Raw genomic sequence first — 23586 nt, 5'->3', positions numbered from 1 at the left:
GCAGAAATGATGCTGGAGAGGCACCACCAATGACCATGACCCTTTGCCCTCCACTCACTCAAATCCTTAATGACACGGATACTTGCAGGCAGAGACTTTGGAAAAAGGCGTTTATTGGTGTGGTGGTCTCAACACTCCCCATGAATCGGAACACACGGCCCCCAGGGCCCCCCGCCCCCTCCCTTGCATCCCTCCCCCTCCCCTCCCCATCCCCTGGACCCTGGGAATGGAAGACAATGTGGGATGGGGCCCACGCCCCCGTCTGAGGTACAGTCACTGCCCCTTGCCCCCCTGCCCCTGCTCTGAACTCCCCCCCCCCCACCAAGCTCTGGGTAGTGTGGTTTGGGGCGAGTGTTTATAGCGGGTCCCCCAGGAATCAGAGTTGGAGACTTGACATCTTGGGCTGGACTGGGGATGCCTGTGTGACGCCTCTCTCTCCCCCACTTTGTGTGATGTGTGCCAAGATCGTGTCTTCCCACCTCAGAGCTGGGGTTACAGCCTCTCAGCACGCCCTCCTGACAAGTTGCCCACCCTCGGGGGGAACACAGCCAGTCACCAGCTGCAGTGCAGCCGGAGCCGGGGGGCCTATTGCTGGCCACGGTCGCTGGTATGTGTGTGTGTGTCTATGTGAGTGTGTGTGAGGGCGGTCAGGTCAGCCTTTGGGAGACAGGCCAGGGAGTGGGGGAGTGGGGGACCAGCAAGCCCACACCCGTGGGAAGCTGCGGGGGCACTGAGGGCAGCCGGTTGGTGCTGCGGGCGGCCAAGGGGAGTCGGGGGTCGGGGAGGGCAAAGCACTGAGACAGACAGGTGGCCACAGGCACCGGTCTGACAGCTGGATGGAAGCACCGATTGGCCCAGAGGGGGCCAGAAAGTCGGGGTGGGGGGCAGGGAAAGTGGGAAGGTCTCAGGCTGCTGAGCCAGCGATGGGGCCTCTGGCTACAGGCAGCTGGTGGTTGACAGCAATGAGGCCCCGGGCCAAGATGGAGATCGCTCACCTGCTCACAGAGGCTGAATGATAGCTTGACAGGCGAGCGAGACACCCCTCCCCACCCCCAACCTGCCCAGGAGACGCTCTTTTAACAGGGAGGGGAAGGGGTGGGGTGCGTGCATACACTGGGGAAGCAGGGGGCCTGGAAAACCTCCCCTCACAGCTCCAGCCGCGAAGCCCACATACCTACCTCCAGCCAGAGGAGAGAGGCAGCAGCACTGGGGGGCAGTGGGCATGGGGGTGTTAGGGGAGGGAAGATTGCTGAGCCCCTCCCCCCACACATACACACACGTGCAGGCTCATGCTCACACACACCCACTACATACACACGATCCAGTTGACAGCCTGAGCTAAGAGAGGGGTGTGGGGTGGCCGGGGGTGGGTCGCAATCGGAAACGTGAACGGTGGCGAAAATGGCTGTAGAAAGATGCATAATTTTGCGTTATCCCTCACAGTGATGGGTTCTCTAAAGAGCTTTCCTCCTCCTCCTCCTCCTCCTGCTTCTCCTCCTCTCTTCTTCCTCCTCGGTGGCAGAGAGCTCTTCCGCCCCCTCGAGACCCACGGCGCTGGCTCTCCCTTTTTCTCTCGCTCTCGGCCTCAGGCCCCTCGCAGGGGGGAGGCGAGCTGCGCTGGGTTCTTCCTACATCCTCCACCACAGCCAGCCCAGGGCGGAGAGGAGGGTCAGGGGCCCCGGGGGCCTCGGGGCTGAGTTCTCCAGGGATCCTGGGCCTGGGGAAAGACAGAGGGTCACGGGGGTGGCGTGGGAAGGGGAGACCCCGTGTGTGTTTCCCGGTGCCTTGTGTCTGCCCTGTCTCTGGGGGCAGAGACGCTAAGACACTTAGCGACACTTGTTACTGTCTGCCTCTCAGTCCCTCTCTCTTTTTCCGTCTTTCCCAGATGTTCTTTTTCACCGCCTCAGCCCGGGGCTCTCTCCACGTCGGTCTCTCCGTCGTACAGTTTCGGTCTATCCAGTATGGCCACCAAGGGTCTTGCAGTCGGCACATCCAAAATGGTCCTCTTGACTTTCCTCCCCGAGACTGGCTATGGCACCCGTCCCAGCATCTCTCCACTTCAATACTTTACTACCACATGCCCATCCACCCAGGTGCTCAAGTGGAAACCTGTGATCGCCTCGACCCCCACTTCCTTCTTCCTCCACCTTCAAAACGTCTCCGCATACAGAGACTTTGTGCCACAGAGGGGGGCCTCCTGCCTCCATTTTGCACACCCCCCTACAGGCCATTCTTTAAATAGCAAAGTGATTTCTCTTTTGAAGCACCAACCACTAGGTCATTCCCTTGCTTAATAGCCTCTGGTGGCCTCACTCTGCAGTAGAATAAAATCCAAAATCCTTTCCGTGGCCCATGAGACTCTGCCCCTCCCTTCCTCTTTCGTCTCGGCCTTCACGTGATCACTGTGCTCAGGTCATGCTAGCCTTCTCACTGTGCCCTTCCATATACTGTTCCCTCTGCCTGCAAGCTCTTCCCGCAGATCTTGGCCGGGCTGGCTGTTTCTTACCACTCAGGTCTCAGTTCAAATGTTACCCTCTCTAGGAAACTTCTGATGATGAGCTTATCTAACGCTGCCATTCCCAATCCTTATTTATTTTCTCCGTCACCCTTATCGATATCCACTTTTTTTTTTTTTTTTTGGTGCTTCTTTATGTACGTTTTTGTTTGCTTTTTATTTTATTTAAGTGTCTGCTTATTTACTGCCTTTCTACTACTACTAGGCCATAAGCTCTGCGAGTCCCCAGACCTTGTCTCCTTTGGGCACTGCTGTGTCCCCAGCGCCGAAAGCCCTCCCCTTAGTGGGCACTCAGTGAATCGACATTCATTGAGGGAATGGGTTTCTTGCTCAGTCGCCTTGCTTGGGTCTCAGGGTCGATCTCTTTCCTAAGTTGGCAGTCGGTCTGGGGGACAGTCCCGGCCCCGCCCCTCGCCGACCCCGGCCCCGCCCCCCGCCTATCCCCGCCCCCTCGCCCCGGCCCCGCCCCTCCCTCTCGGACTCACGCAGGAGCCTCATAGAAGCGCTGGACGCTCCGAGCCGGTTGGCGGCGCGACACGTGTAGTTGCCGTAATGCCGGGCGCTCACGTTGGCGAAGAGAAGCATCGAGCGGGTGCGCTCCGTCTGCACCTTCAGGCCCTCGGCTGTGCCGCTGATCAGCCTGCCGGGGACCCGGGTCAGGGACCGGGCCTTGGAACCCTGGCCTGGGACCCTCTCAGGGCGCAGATCCCACTGCACGCAGCTCTCAGTCTCCCTGATTTCCCAGAGACCCCGTATTCTGCCCCCTACCCCAGAGGCCCCTAGCCTCAGGCTCTAGCCCCCTATGGATCTCTGGGCCATTCGCACTGACACCCTTCTCTCCAGGCACCCTGGGGACCCCTCAGGGACACTGGACTCTCCTGGCGTGGGCCCCCAATCTCTACGGGCTCCCAGATTCTGCTGGACCCCAGCCCCAATGGTCCTCTGAAGCTTCCCAGCCACAGCCTCAGCATCGACCCCTGAACTTCTCCCTGAACAGCCTGAGACCAGGCTCCAACGCTCATCATTGTGACACCCAAGTTTTCAGCAAGTCCCCACAATCTCGCTGGAAGCTGGGCCCCACCCCCCAGAAGCTGGATTCCCCCAGTTCTCGAGACCTAGGGCTCGGCCACCTCCCCACCCCCACCCGGGCCGGACCCGGTGTTGTCCTCACAGCCTGTCATCCTTGTACCACTGGAAGTCCGCGGGGGGCACCGCCATAGCTTCGCAGCGCAGGAGGGCGGCCCGGCCCAGGGCTGTGCGGGCGCTGGTCACGTCCGTGATGGTCGGAGGGTCTGGCGAGGGGTGAGAGTCAGCGAATTCTCCTAGCCAGGTGGGGACTCGGGGGTCCCGTCCCCATCCCCCTCCTCCCTCCTTCCCAGGAATCCAGCACTCCCCTTCCCCCTCCCCAGGGACCCAGGGCCTGCCCCCCTTTCGTGCCCAGTGCCAAGGGGCTCACAGTTGACTGTGACCAGCACACGGCGGCTGTCTGGCGCAGAGTTAACGCCGTTGTGAGTCACGCACTCATATTCGCCGGCCTGGCCCCGCTGGATGTCGGAAATCTCCAGGATCTCGCCCTCTGAGGTGAAGCCGTCTGTGCGGGGAGGGAAGGGGTGGGGGCGGGGCCGGACACAAACACTTAACACGGGACAACACGGGCACAACACGGACACACATCAGCGGGGCAGGCACCGCAGGGCCTGGAGTGCCCGGGTCAGTGGGAGCCAGGAAGGGTTTGCGGGAGGTTTGGGGTGGGGTGTGAATCAGCAGCCTGGGGTCTGGCAGGGAATGAGGGTCTGGGGCTTAGTAACTAGAACCCAACGGGGCGTGTCCTAGAATTGGGGGGTGCATGGGAGGATCCAGGGATCTGGGAGCTCATGATTCAGATCATGGGGCTTAGAGCACCCAGTGGGGACAGTCCCAGGACCTTGGTGCTCGGAAAGCTCCAGATAATACGGACCCAAGGCAGGGGTGAGGGTGGAAGGTGGGGGCAGATCCAGAGTTCTGGGATCTAGTTCTTGGGTTTAGTGAATCGGGATCTAGTGATTGGGATCAGCAATCCGGGTATTTGGGGTCTTATGACACATCACTGGGCTCAGAAGACATTTTGGACGAAGGGCATCCAGGAAGCCAGGATCTCAAGCCCAGGCTTGTGGGGCTCAGATGACCCAGCGGGAAAGGATCCAGGATCTGACACCTAGTTATTGGGCTGAGTGATAAGCACCATTGGTCTCCAAAGACCCAGTCAGTGAGGATCTAGGGATCTGGGGAATGGTGGTGGAGATCCAGGTAAAAAGGGTGGTGAGAGAGATCCGGCGAGCTGGAATATCAGGTTCAGGTACCTTGCTGCTATGTTTGGGGGTAGTCTAGAGCAGTGGTTCTCAGCTCGATCACCAGAATCATCCCAAGGGCTTGTTAAAACAGACTGGTGGTGGTATGGGCGGGGAGCTGGGGATCAGGTGGGGTGAGGTGGGGTTCTCATTCATTAGGCCTGGGATGGGTCCAGGATGTGCGTTTCTGGCAAGCTCCCAGGTGATGCTGCTGTTGCTGGTCTGGGGACCAAACTTTGAGAACTGACGGGCTAGAGAATCCAGCGAGATGTAGTGAGGTGACCAGGAGATGGGAATAGGGACAGGGGCCACTGGCCATAGCTTGACTTCGGGTTAGTGGTAGGGATTCAGAACCCAGAATTGTGTGAGCTGCTGGGGGGAGACCAAGGATACTAGCGGTGGGGACAGGGGCAGGCTGGAATCTAGCAGGTGATTTAGAGGAAAGGGCCCAGGCCTGGGACGGCAGGTGGTGAAGGCTCTAAGGCTCTGGGGGCTGTTGGTAAAATAATGGGATCAGGTGGGGGTGGGGGAATCAAACCATGACAAAGGTTAGGGGGACCAGGGAAGGGGGAAAGGAGGAGTCCGGGAGTCTAGCTAGGGATGTGGGGAATCGAGGGGCCCAGATTGTGGAGTGGGGAAAGGGGCTTTGGGTCAGGGGAGGGGTCCTCACCTCGGAGCTGCCTCCAGGTCACTGTGGGCTCCGGCCGTCCCACGGCCAGGCAAAGCAGGTTCACATTGCCTCCCTCGTTCACCGTCACGGGCGAGGAGATGTTCACGATGCGGGCGGGGACTGCAGGCCGGGAGGGGAGAGGTCGCGAGAGGGTGAATACGGCCTCCCAGGGCCCAGGAGTCCGGACCCCCAGCCCCTCCTCCCTCAGACCCAGGAGTCCAGCCAATATTCCCTCTGTCTTTCTGTAAGAATTCCTCTGTGTTTCTCCTCTGCCTCTGGGTCTGGCTCCTTGTCTAACTCCTGGTCTCTGCCTTTCTCGTTCTTTCTCAGTCTCTGTCTCTCTGTCTCTCTACCTTCCTCCTAACTTGGTTCCTCTGCCCTCTGGTTTGACTTTCTCCCTTATCTCTGTCTACGTTTATTTATTAATTGTTATTATTCTTAAACAATTAGTTGATATAATAAATACTCATATGGTGCTTCCAGCGTGGTAACCCCGTTCTAAATGTTGTACAAAAGTTAGCTCATTAAACCTTCACTACCCTACCCTCCTCTGAGGTTAATGCTGCTATTTAAAAAAAAAAAAAAAAAAGTTTACTTATTTATTTATTTATTTAGAGAGAGAGAGAGAGAGAGAGAGAGGGAGAGAGAATCCCAAGCAGGCTGTGCAGTGTCAGCACAGAGCCCAACATGGGGCTCGATCCCACGAACCGTGAGATCGTGACCGGAGCGGAAATCGAGAGTCGGACGCTTAACCGACTGAGCCGCCCAGGCGCCCCAGAGATTGCCAGGGTCGGCAGTTCGAACGTGTACGGCTATTTCTTCCAGCCATTTGAACGTGGCTCCAATCAGACCACATGAGATGCCAGCGTTTAACTGACGGGGTGCTTTCTCTTTGTCTTTTCTGGCAGAGCATAAAATGAAGCTGCCCCTTCCAGTTGACGAAGTCTTGGGTTTGATGTGTGACAGTCTTCCCCGCTCTGCAGATGGGGAGTCCGAGGCCTCCTCGGATGCTCAGGGTCCCTCAGTAGCGGGGGGTGGTCTGGCTCCTGAGTCGGGCCTCGTCATGGCCCTGTTGAGCTGTCTCCGTCTCTGGGTTCCTGTCTGTCCACCGGCCCCCGGCCCTCCAGACCATTTCTGGTGCCACGTGGGGCAGCCCCCTGAGCTCTGTCCCGTTACTCTCTCTGTCTCCTGCCCCCTCGAGCCCCAGGGCCTGGAGCAGTGCCTTCACGTGGCAGGCGCTCAACCAACAGAGCTGAGCGAATGACCGCGATCTTCCTCGGAGCACCCCCTCACCCCTGTAGCTCTCCTGTCCTAGCAGCTGTCATGCTGAAGGGTCACTTTCCGGGTGCCTGTCCCTCCTTCTGCTCGGCTGAAATCTGCGAGGGCAGGGGGTGTGTCCACCTCGCACACCACGTGTCCCCAGGGTCGGGGAGCGGGCACTGGGCGAGAATACGGACAGTCCCCCCACCCCCGGCGCCCTCCACCCTCTCCGCCACCCAGGGCCCCGCTGAGGGCTCACCGTGGACGATGAGGTAGACCTGAGTGGTGTACGGCTGGTGGCGGGTCTGGAAGGAGCAGGTGTAGAGGCCCTCGTCGCCGAGCCCCACCTGGGTGATGAGAATGGAGAACTCCTCGGGCGTGTTGATGAGCAGCCGCACCCGCGGGTCACTGGTCCAGCGGTCATTGCCAGCGTACAGGATGTTGGAGCGGTTCAGCCAGGCCACACGGGTCACGTGCTCATCGATGAAGCAGCTTCAGGGAGGACACGGGAGGATGGTTTTTGTCTCCCCCACTCCAGCCTGTCCCCCCAGGTTCTACCGTCGTGGGGGCTCGGAGGTGGGGGGAGGAAGGCCTCCTGCACGGTCAGTTCCCTCTGAAGCCCCGTGAGGCCGAGGTGACTGTGCCCACTTTCCAGGTGGGTAAACTGAGCCTCAGAGAGGGAAAGTGTGAGCCCAAGTGCACAATGAAATGGTAGCTGATGGTTACTGAGTGATTGTTGGGTGCTAGAAACTGGAAAAGTATCTGGGGCACTCTGGGAGAGAAAGAGACGGAAATGCAGAGAGATGAGGCACAGGGACCCAGAGAGGGGGGACAGAGATCCAGAGGGAGGGGGACAGAGACCCAGAGGGAGGGGGACAGAGATCCAGAGGGAGGGGGACAGAGATCCAGAGGGAGGGGGACAGGGACCTAAGGAGAGGGGAAAGAGACCCGGGGCGGGGGGGACAGAGACCCAGAGAGTGGGGATAGAGACCCAGAGAGTGGGGACAGAGATCCAGAGGGAGGGGGACAGAGATCCAGAAGGAGGCGGACAGAGATCCAGAGGGAGGGGGACAGAGATCCAGAGGGAGGGGGACAGGGACCTGAGGAGAGTTGACAGAGACCCAGGGGGGGGGGGACAGAGACCCAGAGAATGGGGACAGAGATCCAGAAGGAGGGGGACAGAGATCCAGAGGGAGGGGGACAGAGATCCAGAAGGAGGCGGACAGAGATCCAGAAGGAGGCGGACAGAGATCCAGGGGGAGGGGGACAAGGACCCGGGGAGAAGGGAAAGAGACCCGGGGGGGGGGGACAGAGAGACCCGGGGGGGGGACAGAGAGATCCAGAGAGAGGGAGGCAGAGATCCAGAGAAGGGGACAGAGGCCCGGAGAGGGGGGCAGACCCAGTGTGGGGAGCAGCATTGATGTGGGGGGAAATAAGGCTGGCTCTCATTTGCTGAGCAGTCACAATGTGCCTTGCTTTCTAAACTCAGAGAGTGTGTGCAAAATCTTGAATCTCCACAACAGCCTCTACAGTGGTTATCATTCCTCTACCCATTTGGCAGATGGGGACACCGAGGCCCAGACAGGAAGCCAGGCCCAGAGTCCGTGCCCCTCACCACCTCTCCTGAGTGACAGGGACCAGGCTGCGCCTGCAGGTGAGGACTGGCTTCCCCTAAGGAAGGTGACGAGTGGGACTGGGTGATCTTCTGAGTCCCCGAGATGGGGGGGGGGGGGGGGAGGTACCTGAGGGTGGCGTTGTCGCCTTCGCACACCGTGTAGTTGTCCGCGGGAGAGCTGAACTCCAGGCTCTGGGACAGCAGCCCTGCAGACGGGAGGGCCAGTTCGGCTCGGCAGCTCAGCGGGGACCGTACACATGTGCACACACACGCACGTGCCCCGGCCCACACAGGCATCTCCCAACCCCGCGGGCACACGCATCCTTCGGTATTTCCCGAGACGCACGGCAGACAGGCGCAGAGCAAGCACATGCAACGTGTTCCTTCCCATAAGCCCACACTGATCCAGACGGACCTGGACACACAGACCTACACGCCTCCAGATACTAAGACAGCACCCCGGTGACAGCGCATAAACACGTGTGGATACACGCACACACACACACACTCACAGATACTGCACGCAGACACATACATACACATGCACAGACTCACAAGTACCTAAATGTATATGCACAGACACACACGTGCAGATACACAGACAGCCGTGTACCTGGGCGCACGCACACATGTTCAGACACGTTCACGTGCTCGCGCGTAGGCACACGAATTCAGAAATACACGGAAACACACACAGAGCCACCCACACATGCGGATGCAGACACCCAGACGCGTAAACGCAGACACAGACGCACGCGTATATCCACTTGACGCACATCTGTCACAGACGCACAAATACACCCCCTGGGCACCGTGTACAGCCACACGCAGACCTCGGCAGACACACGCGTCTGCAGACACGCCCGCCTGCCCGTGGCCACGGGGCACACTTGCAGGGGCACGCCCACGCCTGCCCGCACCCCCCCACCCCCACCCCCCAGCGCCGCTCATGGGCACCGTCGCCCGGCACAGCCCCCACCCCCACCCATTCATCTCTCTGTGGACCGTGGCCAGCGGGCTGGACCGGGGCCAGGGAGTGGGGGCTGGGCATTCGGAGGCGGCGGCTGGAGACGGCATCAGGCGGGGGAGAAGAGGCCGGATGACCTTGGACGCCTGGGGAAGGAGGGCCTCGCAATGGGGCCGCCCTGCCCCCGCCCTGGCATGAGGAGCTAATTAATCTAATGAATTAATTGCCCGTGCCGTCCCCAATGACTCCCGGGGGCCCTCTCCATCAGCAGCCCCTCAGGACCGGGTTGGGGCAGAGCCAGTGCGGTGGGCTCCCCGGGTCGTGGGGTTTGGGGTGGACCCTGCAGCCCTTTAGCCCGGCCAGAGTCACTCCCCGAGCTGCGTGAGGTGGACGCTGCCACACGGGCCTGGTGACAGCAGGAGACGGCCAGGGGATGGACGCACACACACAGGGACAGACACAGCACCAGGGCCCGGGGAAGGCACACGGAGCCAGGGCCGGAGGGGGAAACGGTCCGGCACTCCGACACAGGAACGGCGATGGGGCCTGCTCAGAGGCACGGGGTGGGGGGGCGCACACAGTCCCGCTGACACGCAGCCCAGGACACGCAGCCGGCCCAAGGTCACCCCACCACACACAACCAGACCCACACAATCGTGCTGATGCCAACAGCCCCCCACACGCAGGTGCAGTCTATGTAGGCACGAGCGGTTACAGCCCCATCCAGGGGGCCACCTCTCTCTCTTTCTCTCTCTCTCTCACCCGCCCCCCACGCCGGCCTAATCAGTCACACTGACATTGCCAGCCTGAGGGCCATGCTCAGCAGCCCACGCCCCTGCCCTCTGGAAAGTCGTGCAGAAAGCTACGGTGTGCAATGAGACATTTACACGGCCACAGCCTCGCAACACAAAGGGGCTGCCCTGGGCCAAGAATCGGGCTCACACAGTCATGCTGTCACCTACGATCGGATCACACACACACACAGGATTGGTCACACTCCTGCTCATACACTCCCAAGCCGGGGCCGGACAATTCTTCCCTGTGGGGACTGCGCAGTACGGGATGCTCAGCAGCATCCCTGGCCTCTACCCACCAGATGACAGTAGCTTCCCCCCTCTTCACAGCAGTGACAACCATACATGCCTCAGGTATCGCCGGATGCCCCTTAGAAGGCAAAAATCCCCCCTCCGCCCCCTGTGACAGCCACTGTCCAAGGTTACAGGAGAAACGTGGGCTTAGGGGTGAGGACGGAACTGTCCCAGGTCCCCTGGGGACTGAGGGCTCCTGGGCTGAGCCCCTGACCACAGCCAGGAGCCACCCAGAGGAGCTAGGCCCACAGACACAGGCAGGCAGGACCTTAATCATATGTCCTGACAGACACAGGCACACACTCCTTCCAGAGGGAAATCCCCGACCCTCAGAGCTGCCCGGGGCCCCTCCCGTGGCTCCCTGCTGCCCCCAGGACAAAGTCCCAGCCCCGCAACCTGGATCCGGGGCCCTGGGGTCGCTTCTCCTGCTTTGTCTCCCCTCGCGCATGTGTGGCCCAGCTTTGTGTTCCCCACCTTTCTCTTCATCGTGCCACCGTTTATGGCAAAATGTTTCTCCTTCTCCAGGGGTCTAGAATAATGAGGCCTCTCCTAGGAGACACAGCCCATATGTGCCGGGATGAGCTCCTGCCCCACTCCCAGGGCACCTTGGATCAGACTCAGCTGCCTCCCCAACCTGCTCCTCCCGGCCAGAGCCTGGCTCAGACCATCTGTGTCCCCGGCACACCCAGCTCCAGGCTCAGCCGAGGGCAGTCCCAGGAGACTTCGTGATGAAGGACTCCACGTCTCAGGCGGGTCTTGGATTCCTGGTCCCCGTGTCTATAAATCTGGATGTCTTGGGTCCGCGAATCTGTCTCACACAATTCCCAGACTCCAGGATCAGGAACCCCCTCCCTGCTGTGTGACCTTGGGCAAGTCCCTTCCCTTTTCTGGGCCTTAGTAAGTGGAGGTGGGGGTGGGAATAGTCATTTCACACCCGGTTGGTCGCTGAGCACGGCTCCTGCCTCTCTCTCGGTCCTGATCACCCTGGATCCTGTCTGAGCCTGCTTCCCTCACCAGATGGGAGCCCCTCCGGGTGGGGCCTGTGTCTGACCCACCTCCAGGGTTCCAGCATTGCTGGCTCTGGGACTGGCCCATAGGAGGCCTCGCAAGATGTTTAATGTATAAGCAAGCTGGTGCACATGAGATCCACTCGGTAGGAATTCTGCTTGGAAAACTCTCTCTCAATTCTGGGGAGCCCTCCCTACCCCTCCAAGCCTGGTCTGTCTTCCCACAATGCCTGGACTACCTCCCTTAGAGCTCATATCACACACTGTGGTGACCATCTGTGTCTGTTTCCCCCATCAGACTAGAAGTTTCTCGAGGGCAGAGCCTGGGTCTGACTCAGGTCTGTATGTACCCTCAGCATCTCCCAGCACAAGGCCTGACCCTGGAAGGCCTTGGGAAATACTTACTGGAAGGATGAATGTAAAGAGATACCTACAACATGTGTCTCCAGCTCTTGAACTCCTACTCCTTCTTCAAGACCCAAACTCAAATGCCCCCTCCTCCGGGAGGACCTCCCTGACTGTTCAAGATGGAGAGTGTCTCCACTCTCTACTGGATCCTCTCTGACCCGGCTGGGGCAGTGTTCAAGGGCGCCTCCCCCACCTGACCAGGTGTTCCCCAGGGGGCCCAATTCTTGGCTGTGTCCCCCAGAGCTGGGCTTAGCTCAGAGCAGGGACATGTTTGTAGGGAGAATGACTGGTCTTGAGAGGCTGGATAAGAAAGCCCCGAGGAATCCGTGCCACGAGATCAAATGTCTGCGCCACCGTTTCCTGGCCGGGGGACCCCCCCGGGCAGTCTGAGCCTCAGTTTCCTCATCTCTGAAAAGGGGGAAAAGAGCAGCTCTTCCCTCTGAGGGTTTTGTGAGGGATTTCATGGGAACATGCAAGAAAAACGTTTAACTCAGCGCTTAGCATGCAGAAAGGGCCCAATAAATGCGAGCTGCTCCTAACAGTACCTTCTTTTTTAGGAAACATCTATTGCTATCCCTGGTTCGGTGTCAGTCCCCTGGGGGTGGGGGTGGGGGTGGGGGCAGGGTGTAGGTCGCTCTATGCCCAGCACCCCCGCCCCCCCGAGTCGGCGACTGGTATACAGGTGCCCTGTCAGCATCTGCTCTCACACCACCACGCCAGCATGGCCAGGCCGCTGAAAGAAGAGACTGGAGAACCCGGCTGCTTGGGGTTCGAGTCCCAGCTCTGCCGTTTGGTTGCACAAATTACTTTCAGGTCCCTGGGACTCAGGGTTCCCACCCCCGAGTTGTGGTGGTGAGGATGAAAGGAGGTCACCCAAGCAACAGGTTCAACGCAGAGGCTGCTGGTTAGGTGCTAGCCAACAGCTACAGGTGTGCCGGCTGTTGGGGTGATGAGGCGGCAGGTGCCAGCCTGTCCTGGGGGCGGGGCCGGTGGTGAGCAGAAGGACCGCTCGGGTCTCTGCCAGTCTGGACTAGTAGCTGGCCAGGGAGCAGGTACGAGGGCTTGATTGATCAAGCGATGAAGGTCACGGCTAGGTGAGTTTCCTCTCCTTAAGAGAGAAGGAGATTTCTAACAAGATGGAGGGCCCTGGGCCACCCCTCAAAGGGACATAGGTGAAGCTGGGACCCTCCAATGGGGGGATGCTTGGATTCCCCCGACAGGAAGCCAAGGCCCACAAGCGTGTGTGACTTTGCAAAGGTCACTCTGGGAGCTGAGGCGGAGGGGAGGCTGGCCCGAGGGAGGGGTGGGGGAGGTGTTGGGAGGGGTGTGACTCCGGCAGGGAAGAGCCGGTGAGAAGACCCCCTCTTCCTCTGAGCTGAGCTTGAAGTGTAGAGGCCTTCCCAGCACCGATGCCCCGGACTCCCGGAGTCTGGACGCTGAGCCAAGAGCCCTGGAACTTTCCACAACGTGTTGGCTGCTCCTTTCTGCTGGTTCCCACCTCAGGACCTTTGCCTCCACTGTTCCCTGGGGATCTTCGAAAGGCTGACTGCTCTCCTTTCAGTCCAAACTCCCCTCCCAGCGGCTCAGAGAGGGCTTCCTCAACCACCAGAGACCACATGCGCAGCACGTCCCGAGTCAGTCTTACTGTTTTAGGCTACCCGTCACTCTCTGAAATTACCTGTTGCCTTACGTGCTTGTTTTGAGGTTTTGATCTCTGTCCGTCCCACTGGGATGGAAGCTCCTTGAGAGCTCCTTGAGTTCGTCTGGCTTGCTCACTGCTGTGTACGTATAGATAGATCCCCAGTGCCCAGAACGGAGACTTTGTGCTCAGTAAATATTTGTCAAATATCCAGTCCAGACAGACCGGGGGTCCGGAGGGCCCCGTGGACAGTGGCTGGCACGCCTCATTCCGCTGGCCCCACGCCACCTAATACCCCACGCCAGCCGGCCAGGAAGCAAAGGAACCGCCTGCACCATCTCTGGAAGTGAATACATATGTGTGGGTGTGGGTGTGTCAGCGTGGGTGTGAGTGTGTGTGTTGGCATAAAGAATTTAGGAAAGAAATGAAAAACAGAATATCTATGGATGCCAGGGAACTAAGGTTAAGTGGAAAAAAGCCAGTGGCAGAGAAATGGGCTTACTTTGTTTCTATCTCGGGAGAAACATCCACAAACAAACCAGTACCTTGCGTATAAGTGCAACTCTGCGTGTCTGACTTCGCACGAGCGAGGGGGAGAGCCGGGACGGGCTCTCTCCGGAGTGTGGAGTGTGCGTTTTGGGAGGGGCGGGGCGGGGACAAGGTGGATTTACAGACTCGTGGTGGATTGCTCCCTTGCAGGCATTCCTTCCGGAATTTGGAAACCAGCAAATGAATCAAAGAGGAGAGAAGATGCAGTTTTGCAGACATGGACCCAGGCTTTTTCTCAGAGCGCCCCAAATGACAGTGGGTGGGGCTGTCTGGCTGCCACCTGGCTCTGTCTCAGCCCATTCCCCCGCCCCGTCCCCTGTTGTCCCCAGATCTCCCCCGGGGACCCCAAGGCCCAGGAGTGGGAAAGGACTTGACCTAGGTCGCAGACCGCCTCCTGGCTCCAAGAAGCTCCCAGCCCAGGATGTGCGTACAACAGTGATTTCTGGGATCTGCAAGACTCAGAGTGGAAAATGGGAAGTTATCTTGAGATCAAAGGAAAAGAGGGGGTGGGAAAGGGAAGGGGGGGAGGAAGGGAGTCTTGAGGGTACAGGGTACGAGGAGTGGGGGAAGGAGAAGCAGAAGGCAAGAGGCAAGGGGAGGACAAGGACAAAAATGAGAGATGCCAGTGGGGATGTGAATTCCCAGAAGTGAAAGGCACACGGACGGACCAAGGCGCACGTGAGGGGGGCTAGGAAGAGACAGGGACACGCGTGTGTGACAATGAGAAACAGTTCTCCAGGCAGGGAGGGACAGATGTCAAATTGTGCCGAGACCAGCAGGGATGGAGAGACAGAGACCCCGAGAAAGAGACAAATGGGATGTCCCCCAGAGCTAGGGAGCCTCCGGAAATGACCTAGAGAGACGAGAGTCAGAGACAGAGAGGCAGAGAGGCAGTCAGAGAGTCAGACGGTGATTCAGACAGGTCAGGCTGGAGGAACGCTCCGACCTCAGACCCACCGAGGCTCCAGCCAGCTGAGGCCCGGGGGCTGGGGGTCCCGAGTGCAGAAACAGGCGTCCTGAACACACGGGGCCATGTTTGTGAGACCGTGGGTGTCTGTGGGTGCGGCTCTGGGTCAGACTCGGTGACGGGTGTTTATGTGTCTGTGCGTGACCCGCTGTGTGTGGGTGGAAGGCTGAGAGTGGCTGCCTCCCTGAGATTGTTGAGGACTCTATGTTGTCCCCGATTGTGTCCCAGACTCTGTGATCCTCGGTTCGGGGCAGGGCCTGGGGGAATCCTCCAGAAGCACCGAATTAACCCTAGTGCCTGCCTCCTGCCTCTTTGCTCTCTCTCCTGTCCTCAGGGGGCACCTCCTGGACCATCTCTGGGCTGCTGGCCCAACGGGGACACACAAAGTCCAGCTGCACACCTGCTATCCAGAGATGGCCCAGGTCACCCCTCCCCATTCCACACAAACAGCCCCCAGCCCCCTGCTCCTGCACCACCAGGACTGAGATTAACCCATTGACCCCATGTTAACCCTTCCCTTCCCTTGCTTCTCGATCTGCCTCTCCCATTCTCAGTCCAGCCTCTGAACCCTGCTACCCAGCAGGGGCTTCCCACATCTGAGTCCCCAGCCGGGGTCCCCAACTTCCTGGATCACCAGCTCCTTTCTCCCACGTAACTGCAACCTTCCAAACACCAACACTTTCTCCCAACCTAGATGACCCAGCTGGGAGACCAGAGCCCCCCTTCTTCTCCTGGCCCTGGGCTGGAGCTCTGCGGACACCCCTGCCGCCTTCTCTTACAGACCCTGGGAAGGCACCATCCCCCCACCCTTGCTCAGAAACGCCTACCCCAGCCCTCAGGCCAGGACCCCCCTCAGGGACCGTCTTCACTCAGAGACGAAGACCCCCGACGGGGCATCTCACTTCCCCTCCGCACCCCAACTCAGTTCAGAGATCCTGCCCAGGGACCCTTACTTTAGCGTTTGATCCCCCCTCCCTGGTAGGGAGCCGCAGACTCCCGCCCCCAGGCCGGGATCAGGTGTCCGCGACCCCTCTCTCGCCGGCCGGGAGAAGCCGACCTCCGCCCCTAGGCCCAGGCTCGAGCCCCCGGGACGCGGAACCCTGCCCCCGGGCACGAATCCAGACGTCCGAGACCCCCTTCCCGGCCAGGGGGTGCAGCCCCCGCCCCCGGGCCCAGACCTCGGCGTCCGGGGCCCTCCCCTTCCTCGCCCGGGAGGCGGTCCCCCCCCACCCCCAATCCCCTCTCGGGACCCCGGCGTCCCGGCCGAGCCCCCCGCCCCCGACGCTGCGGTACCTCGGCTGATGACGGCCAGGCCGGCCAGGGCGGCGGCGGCGAGAAGCCGGAGCCGGGCCCCGGGCGCAGGGGGGGGCATCGCGGCAGCGGCGGCGCGAAGGGGGAGGGGAAAGGGGGGGCCGGTCCGGGGCGCGCGAGGCCGGGGGGAGAGGGGGAGGGGGAGGGGGACCCCGCCTGCGGCTGCACCGGCCCGGGGGGCGGCGGGGGCGGGGGGAGGGGGCTGGGGGGGCGCGACGAGGCGGCCGGAGCTGCTGCAGACCCGGGGAGGGGGGCGGCGCTGACGGGCAGGAAGGCCGACCAATCAGGGGAGGCGGGGGGCCGGGGAGGCGGGGCCGAGGGGGGGTTGCTTGTTGGAGGGAGAGGCCTTTGTTACTGCGGCCCGGCCCCTACCCCCTCCCGCCCGGGGCGTCCCCACGTCTTCCCACCTCGGATCCCCAGAACCCCGGGTCGGGGACACTTCCTGAGCCCACCTCCCTTCTGCTTCGGGGCCCAATATCATCATCCCTCAGACCCAGGAGTCCTGCCCCCAGCCCCCTCCTCCCTCAGACCCTGGAGTCCTGCCCCCAGCCCCCTCCTCCCTCAGACCCAGGAGTCCTGCCCCCAGGCCCTCCTCCCTCAGACCCAGGAGTCCTGCTCCCAGCCCCCTCCTCCCTCAGACCCAGGAGTCCTGCCCCCAGCCCCCTCCTCCCTCAGATCCTGGAGTCCTGCCCCCAGCCCCCTCCTCCCTCACCCCAGGAGTCCTGCCCCAGCCCCCTCCTTCCTCAGACCCAGGAGTACATGCCCCCAGCCCCCTCCTCCCTCAGACCCAAGAGTCCTGCCCCCAGCCCCCTCCTCCCTTAGTCTTAGGCCCCCTCCTCCCTCAGACCCAGGAGTACAGACCCCCAGCTCCCTCTTCCCTAAGACCCAGGGGTCCAAGCCCACAGCCCCTCCTCCCTCAGACCCAGGAGTCCTGCCCCCAGCCCCCTCCTCCCTCAGACCCAGGAGTCCTGCCCCCAGCCCCCTCCTCCCTCAGACCCAGGAGTCCTGCCCCCAGCCCCCTTCTCACTCAGACCCAGGAGTCCTACCCCAGCCCCCTCCTCCCTCAGACCCAGGAGTCCTGCCCCCAGCCCCCTCCTCCCTCAGATCCTGGAGTCCTGCCCCCAGCCCCCTCCTCCCTCAGATCCTGGAGTCCTGCCCCCAGCCCCCTCCTCCCTCAGACCCTGGAGTCCTGCCCCCAGCCCCCTCCTCCCTCAGACCCTGGAGTCCTGCCCCCAGCCCCCTCCTCCCTCAGACCCAGGAGTCCAGACTCTCAGCCCCTCCTCCTTCAGACCAGGAGTCCTGCCCCCAGCCCCTTTCTCCCTCAGACCCAGGAGCCCTGCCGCAGCCCCCTCCTCCCTCAGATCCTGGAGTCCTGCCCCCAGCCCCCTCCTCCCTCAGACCCTGGAGTCCTGCCCCCAGCCCCCTCCTCCCTCAGACCCAGGAGTCCTGCTCCCAGCCCCCTCCTCCCTCAGACCCAGGAGTCCTGCCCCCAGCCCCCTCCTCCCTCAGACCCAGGAGTCCTGCCCCCAGCCCCCTCCTCCCTCAGACCCAGGAGTCCTGCCCCCAGCCCCCTCCTCCCTCAGACCCAGGAGTCCTGCCCCCAGCCCCCTCCTCCCTCAGACCCAGGAGTCCTGCCCCCAGCCCCCTCCTCCCTCAGACCCAGGAGTCCAGACTCCCAGCCCCTCCTCCTTCAGACCAGGAGTCCTGCCCCCAGCCCCTTTCTCCCTCAGACCCAGGAGTACAGACCCCCAGCCCCCTCCTCCCTCAGACCCAGGAGTACAGACCCCCAGCCCCCTCCTCCCTCAGACCCAAGAGTCCTGCCCCCAGCCCCCTCTTCCCTCAGACCCAGGGGTCCAAGCCTACAGCCCCTCCTCCCTCAGACCTTAAAGTCCTGCCCCCAGCCCCCTCCTCCCTCAGACCTTAAAGTCCTGCCCCCAGCCCCCTCCTCCCTCAGACCCAGGAGTCCAGGATCCCAGTTCCTCTTATTTCACGAATAATACTGCCTTTGGGGTGAAATTTCCTTTTTCTCTTCACTCCAGTCCTCATCCTCAGAATAATAGGGGGAATGGGGCAGGACCAGGACCTGATCATGCGAATGGGGAGGAGATGGTAACCCAGGGCTTAGGTGCAGAAACTCTAGACTCCCCATTCTTTCACTTACTTGGCTGTGTGACCTTAGATGAGTCCCTTCTCTTCCCAGAACCTCGGTGTCTCCCAACTACGTGTGATTAGTTCTTTCCTCCTGGTCCCACCATATACTCACTTCCTAGGTACTGTCCTCCCTCTCGGGTCCTCTCTCCCTGGGCCCACCAGGAGAGGCTTGCTTGTCCCCATCCGCCCTCCCCCCACCCCTCCGCCACAGGCCTCTGAAGCAAGGGAAGTCTCAGCCTCCCAGTCTGTGACATTTGGAGTCAGGAGTTTCTAAGTCACCCCACAGGGGCTGTTTTACTTCACAAGCACATCTATCGTCCCTTCCTGCCCCCACATCCAGTCTTTCTGCAAGAGCCTCCGGTTTTGCCTTTAAAACGGGTTTCTACTCTGTCCCCTCCTCCCTGTCCCTGTCCTCAGTACTCTCCCCAGTTAGAGCTGCCACCCCCCACCCCCCACCCCAGCACTGCTCTGACCACAGCCGTGCCCTGGTCTACCTTTGTCTCCACCTTCAGATCAAAAACCACTAAGCACACAGGCCAGCACACTGATGCCGCTGCCGGCCTCAAACATTCACTTCAGCTCCGGCTGCCGCGGCCCTCATTCTGTTCCTCAAGCCAACTTGCTGTGGCCTCAGGACTTTGCATGGGCTGTTCCCTCTGCTGAAATGCTCTTCCCACCAGGTTGGCACTAGCCTGTTTCTTATCAGATGTCACATTTGAGAAGCCAAAGTAATCCCCCTCCTAACACCACAGCTCCCTTGTTGTCTCTGTAGCTCTTACGATTCTTTTATTTCACGTGTTCCCTTGTTTATCTCAGTCACTCCTCTCCGCCGCCCCCGCCCCCCCCAGCATATCTTGGCTAGGGAGGGTCTTGTTGTCTGCTCCTGCAAGCCGGATATGAAACCAGGTTAGTTTCTTTTTTTAACATTTTTTTTTAATTTTTATTTTTGAGATAGAGAGAGACACAGCATGAACGGGGGAGGGGCAGAGAGAGAGGGAGACACAGAATCGGAAACAGGCTCCAGGCTCCGAGCCATCAGCCCAGAGCCCGACGCGGGGCTCAAACTCACCGACCGCGAGATCGTGACCTGAGCTGAAGTCGGACGTTTAACCGACCGAGCCACCCAGGCGCCCCTAAACCAGGTTAGTTTCAAAGTGGCTTTACGAAGGGAGTATTTACACCATGGCAATTAGCCACCGCAGAACTTTCTTTTTGGAGGGCCATTGTCCCAGGGCACCTCTGTACAAAATCATTGTCGACCCTGGCAAAAGACCATTTATTGCTCCCCTTGAATTCAGGACCATCCAAGGAGCTCCCTCTTCCTGGATTGGCTGATGCCAGGCCTGATGACAACACGAGTACTTATCACATGCGGGCATCTTTCTGAGCACTTTTTCGACATTATCTCCTTGAAGCCTCACGACATCCTTATGAGGTGTGTCTTGTCTTTATTTCACAGATGAGGAAACAGAGACACAGAGAGGCAACAAAATTTCCCAAAGCCTTAGACACGGCTGAAGATCTTTGTCATATGTGTATCTGACAATGAACTGGTAGCCAGAATATATAAAGAGCCACTACAAATCAACAAGAGACAACTCATTTTTTAAAATTGGCAGGAACGGGGCTCCTGGGTGACTCAGTCAGTTAAGCGTCTGACTCTTGATTTCTGCTCAGGTCATGATCTCACAGGTCTTGAGTTGAGCCCCCCGTCGGGCTCTGTGCTGGTGGCACGGACCCTGCTTGGGATTCTTTCTCTCCGTCTCTCTGCCCCTCCCCTTCTCTCTCTCAAAATGAATAAACATTTTAAAAAATTGGCAAAAAGACTTGAACAAGCACTTTACACACACACACACACACACACACACACGGAAATCTGCCAATCACGTAAAAAGAATATCCCACTCCTCCCAGACCTGACAGAATGAATGGATAATCATACTACTTGGCTATTGCCTCTATGCTCCAAAGCCATCCTTTATTACCTGTTCTGCAAAAATAGAGCTGGAACCTTTAAACATTCCCCCTTTGCAGTAAGCAGGTTGCTAAGCTTTGTCAGTAGAGGGAAACTGAGGGACACTGCAGGAGGAACAGGGCTTCTGCCTTGTTCTGATTTTTCCTTGGGCTTCTTCTTGCTCTTACCACGTGGTCACCAGTGACACGTGTGGCGTGCATTCAGTGGAGCTCACCTCCATCAGGTTTCGGGGGTGCCCACGGCGATGGCGTCTCATCAAGTTTCAGTGCTGTCCCAGTTGATGGCTTCCCAGTGTGTCCTAGAAGCTGGCTTCCCAGCTTCACCCGCTGGCCCTTGGGTGGGGTGTTCTCTGCTTACTCAGTATCTGTGGACCAGCTCCGGTCTGGGCAAGCCAGCCAACTTCCCCGCAGTCCAAGGGTCCACACCCACATCTCTTGCAGCGTGGGCTCAACTCCAGCCTTGGCGGGGAGGGCCCTTTCCAGGCTCATTCCTTCCTCCGGCTTCCTCCCTGAGTCCCACAATATTCCTTTACCCCTTTAGAGATTATTACCTGTTATAGTTAATAACTCCTTATATTAAATTTTCCCTGTTCAAATTAGAAAAGAAAATGCTCAGTCGGACCACTTACTTTACAGTTTCTGTGCCTTAGTTGTGTCATCCAAAACACTGAGGGTAAGAATAATTGCTCCATGCCTTCCCCACCCGCCAGGGCTCCCTAGGGCTGCTGGAACAAATTGCCAAAAACATGGAAGCTTAAAACCACACACGCTGTTCCCTCCCGGTTTTGGAGACCAGCAGTCCGACACTGATGTCCCCCCTGGGGCCAAAATCAAGATGTCGACAGGGCCATACTCCCTCCGGAGGCTTCTGGGGCTGGGTGGGGGAGAATCTGTCCCCTGCCTCCGTCAGCTTCTGGTCGCCACCTGCACGTTCCTTGGCTTGTGGCGTTGTGGCTCCCAGCTCCGCCCCTCACGTAAGGGTACCTGTGATTGTATTTAGGGCCCACTTAGATCATCCAGGATAATCCCCTCAGGATCCTTCACATCTGAAAAGACCATTTTTCCTTCGTAGAGTAGCGTCCATGGGTTCCAGGGATTAGGATCTGGTATCTTTGGGGGCCATTACTCGGCCTCACACTACGCGTCCCCTCTATCCTCCACGCCCCTGGTCCATGCCTGGGAGGCTGACCTCTACTGACCACATCAGCAAGCTCCCCTGCCCTTTGACCTCAAGGCGGGTTTGGCCAGAGAGAGGCACAGGCTGAACGCCGGAGGGTGGGTGGCCAGAGAATGCTGTCTTCCCTGCCTGCTAGCAGCCTTCCTTGGTTCCTGTCTGGTGGCCCCTGGGGGCCACAGCGCTGCTTCTCAGCGGTGGGGGGAAACACAGGCACCGGGGGCAACGGGTTGTCTCTTGGGACTGGGATGAGGCCAGGGTCTTGCTTTTTCGTTCTGTTCCCCTTTGTAACTTGCTCCCACAAAACCTCTTTGAAAATGAGTAATTCATTAAAGCCCAAAGTTGGAAGTTAAAATAAAAGTGTGTGGTCTTGGAAGGGGCCCACGCCTTGTGTTTGTGGGTTCGCAAGGGGCTCTTGGTTGGGTCCTGAGGGAACTGCAGCATCCTTCTGGAGATTTTTTTTTAAGTTTATTTTGAGAGAGAGAGAGAGAGAGAGAGCACAAGGGGGGGGGGGCGGCAGAGAGAGAGGGAGAGAAAGGATCCCAAGTAGGCTCCACGCTGTCAGCACAGAGCCCGATGTGGGGCTCGAACTCATGATTCATGAGATTATGACCTGAGCTGAAATCAAGAGTGGGATGCTTAACCACACTGAGCCACCCAGGCACCCCCCCTTCTGGAGAATTCTTGCATTGGCGTTTTCCTCTCTGCAGACACACCAGGCACTCAGCCCCCAGGCCTTTGCTCACCTCTGTTCTCTGCCTGGATTCCCTTCTTCCAAGATCTTCACCTCCTCTGAGAGGCCTTCCACGGCCACCCTTGGCCAAGCAGGGACACCCCCTGTTTTCCCTATCTCCCTTTACCTGTCATGCATCCTGCTTACTCATTCTAGTCTGCTTACCTTGCCCAGTCTTTCTCCCTTACCAGGCTCTAAGCTCCCCAAGGGAGCCCCCAAGGGACCATCTCTGTCTCATTCAGCACCACGTCCCCAGTCCCTTACACATAGCAGGCTCTCAATACACTTGTCGAAAGTTTTTAAATTTATTTTGAGAAAGAGCATGAGCGGGGGAGGGGCAGAGAGAGAGGGAGACAGAGGATCCCAAGCAGGCTCTGTGCTGACAGCAGAGAGCCTGATGTGGGGCTCGAACTTACGAACCATGCGATCATGACCTGAGCCGAAATCGTGGATGCTTAACCGACTGAGCCACCCAGGAGCCCCTCTATACATTTTTTAAAAGAATAAATAACCCCTGGGGCTCCTGAGTGGCTCAGTTGGCTAAGTATCCAACTCTTGGTTTCAGCTCAGGTCATGACCTCTCAGTTTATGGGTTCGCGCCCTGCATTGGGCTCTGTGCTGACAATGTAGAGCCTGCTTGGGATTCTCTCTTTCTCAAAGGAAAAAAAAAAAAAAAGAATAACTCCTTACCCTCTTCACCAGCTTCCTCCCCACGAAAGGTCAGGTACGATCACCCACTTTGTAACTGCCACTGTCATGTCCCTGGAAATGTGCTGGGTGTTATTAATATCAGTTGAAGATACTCACTGCCCCAGGCAGGGCGGGTAGGGGGTGTCGGAGCACTGGCTCCCACGTCTCTCTATCTGTGCTCATCAGGCAGGCTCCTTAACCTCTCTGAGTCTCGTCCCTCCCTACAGCATGGAAATAATAATAGCATCCACCTCCCAGCACTCGGGTGGGGATCAAACGGTGGGGTCAGTTTTACGTGTGAATTTGTCTAGGGCCAGAGGTCCCCATCAGTCAAACCTCCACCTAGTGTTGCCCGAAAGGTATTTCATGGGTGTGACTGACATCTTTAATCAGTCGAGATAATTCTCAATAATCTGGGTGGGCTTGATTCAATCATTTGAAAGGTCTTCAGAGCAGATTGGATTCCCAGGAGACGAAATTCGGCTGGGGGACAATAGCTTCAGGAGCCTGAGAGCCTCCTGACGGCCTGCCCTCCGGATGT

At 59.1% G+C, this 23586-nt stretch overlaps 1 protein-coding gene across 1 annotated transcript; it reads right to left on the bottom strand.

Moving 5' to 3' along the window:
* Nucleotides 1–96: 96 nt before the first annotated feature.
* Nucleotides 97–16438, bottom strand: IGLON5 (IgLON family member 5). Its single transcript, XM_053905684.1, has 8 exons — nt 16306–16438; nt 8515–8593; nt 7032–7264; nt 5513–5632; nt 3972–4106; nt 3687–3807; nt 3001–3155; nt 97–1717 (listed from the first exon to the last, which is right to left on the bottom strand). Exons 1-8 carry the CDS (start codon nt 16382–16384, stop codon nt 1629–1631), a joined length of 1011 nt encoding a protein of 336 aa, XP_053761659.1. The 5' UTR covers nt 16385–16438; the 3' UTR covers nt 97–1628.
* Between the last annotated feature and the right edge of the window lie 7148 nt (nt 16439–23586).

This window comes from Panthera pardus, unplaced genomic scaffold (assembly GCF_024362965.1).
Source record: "Panthera pardus isolate Hobbes unplaced genomic scaffold, ASM2436296v1 HiC_scaffold_18, whole genome shotgun sequence".
NCBI classification, from domain to species: domain Eukaryota; kingdom Metazoa; phylum Chordata; class Mammalia; order Carnivora; family Felidae; genus Panthera; species Panthera pardus.
This window is presented reverse-complemented; position numbering and strand designations above follow the sequence as displayed.

Excerpts from the sequence above, each read along its gene's own strand:
- IGLON5 (XM_053905684.1), bottom strand. The coding sequence starts at position 16,384 with ATGCCCCCCCCTGCGCCCGGGGCCCGGCTCCGGCTTCTCGCCGCCGCC. Across the intron at positions 8,594-16,305 it reads CCTGGCCGTCATCAGCCGAG|GGCTGCTGTCCCAGAGCCTG; the intron begins GTACCGCAGCGT and ends TCCCGTCTGCAG. Across the intron at positions 1,718-3,000 it reads CGCTTCTATGAGGCTCCTGC|GCCCAGGATCCCTGGAGAAC; the intron begins GTGAGTCCGAGA and ends GTCTTTCCCCAG.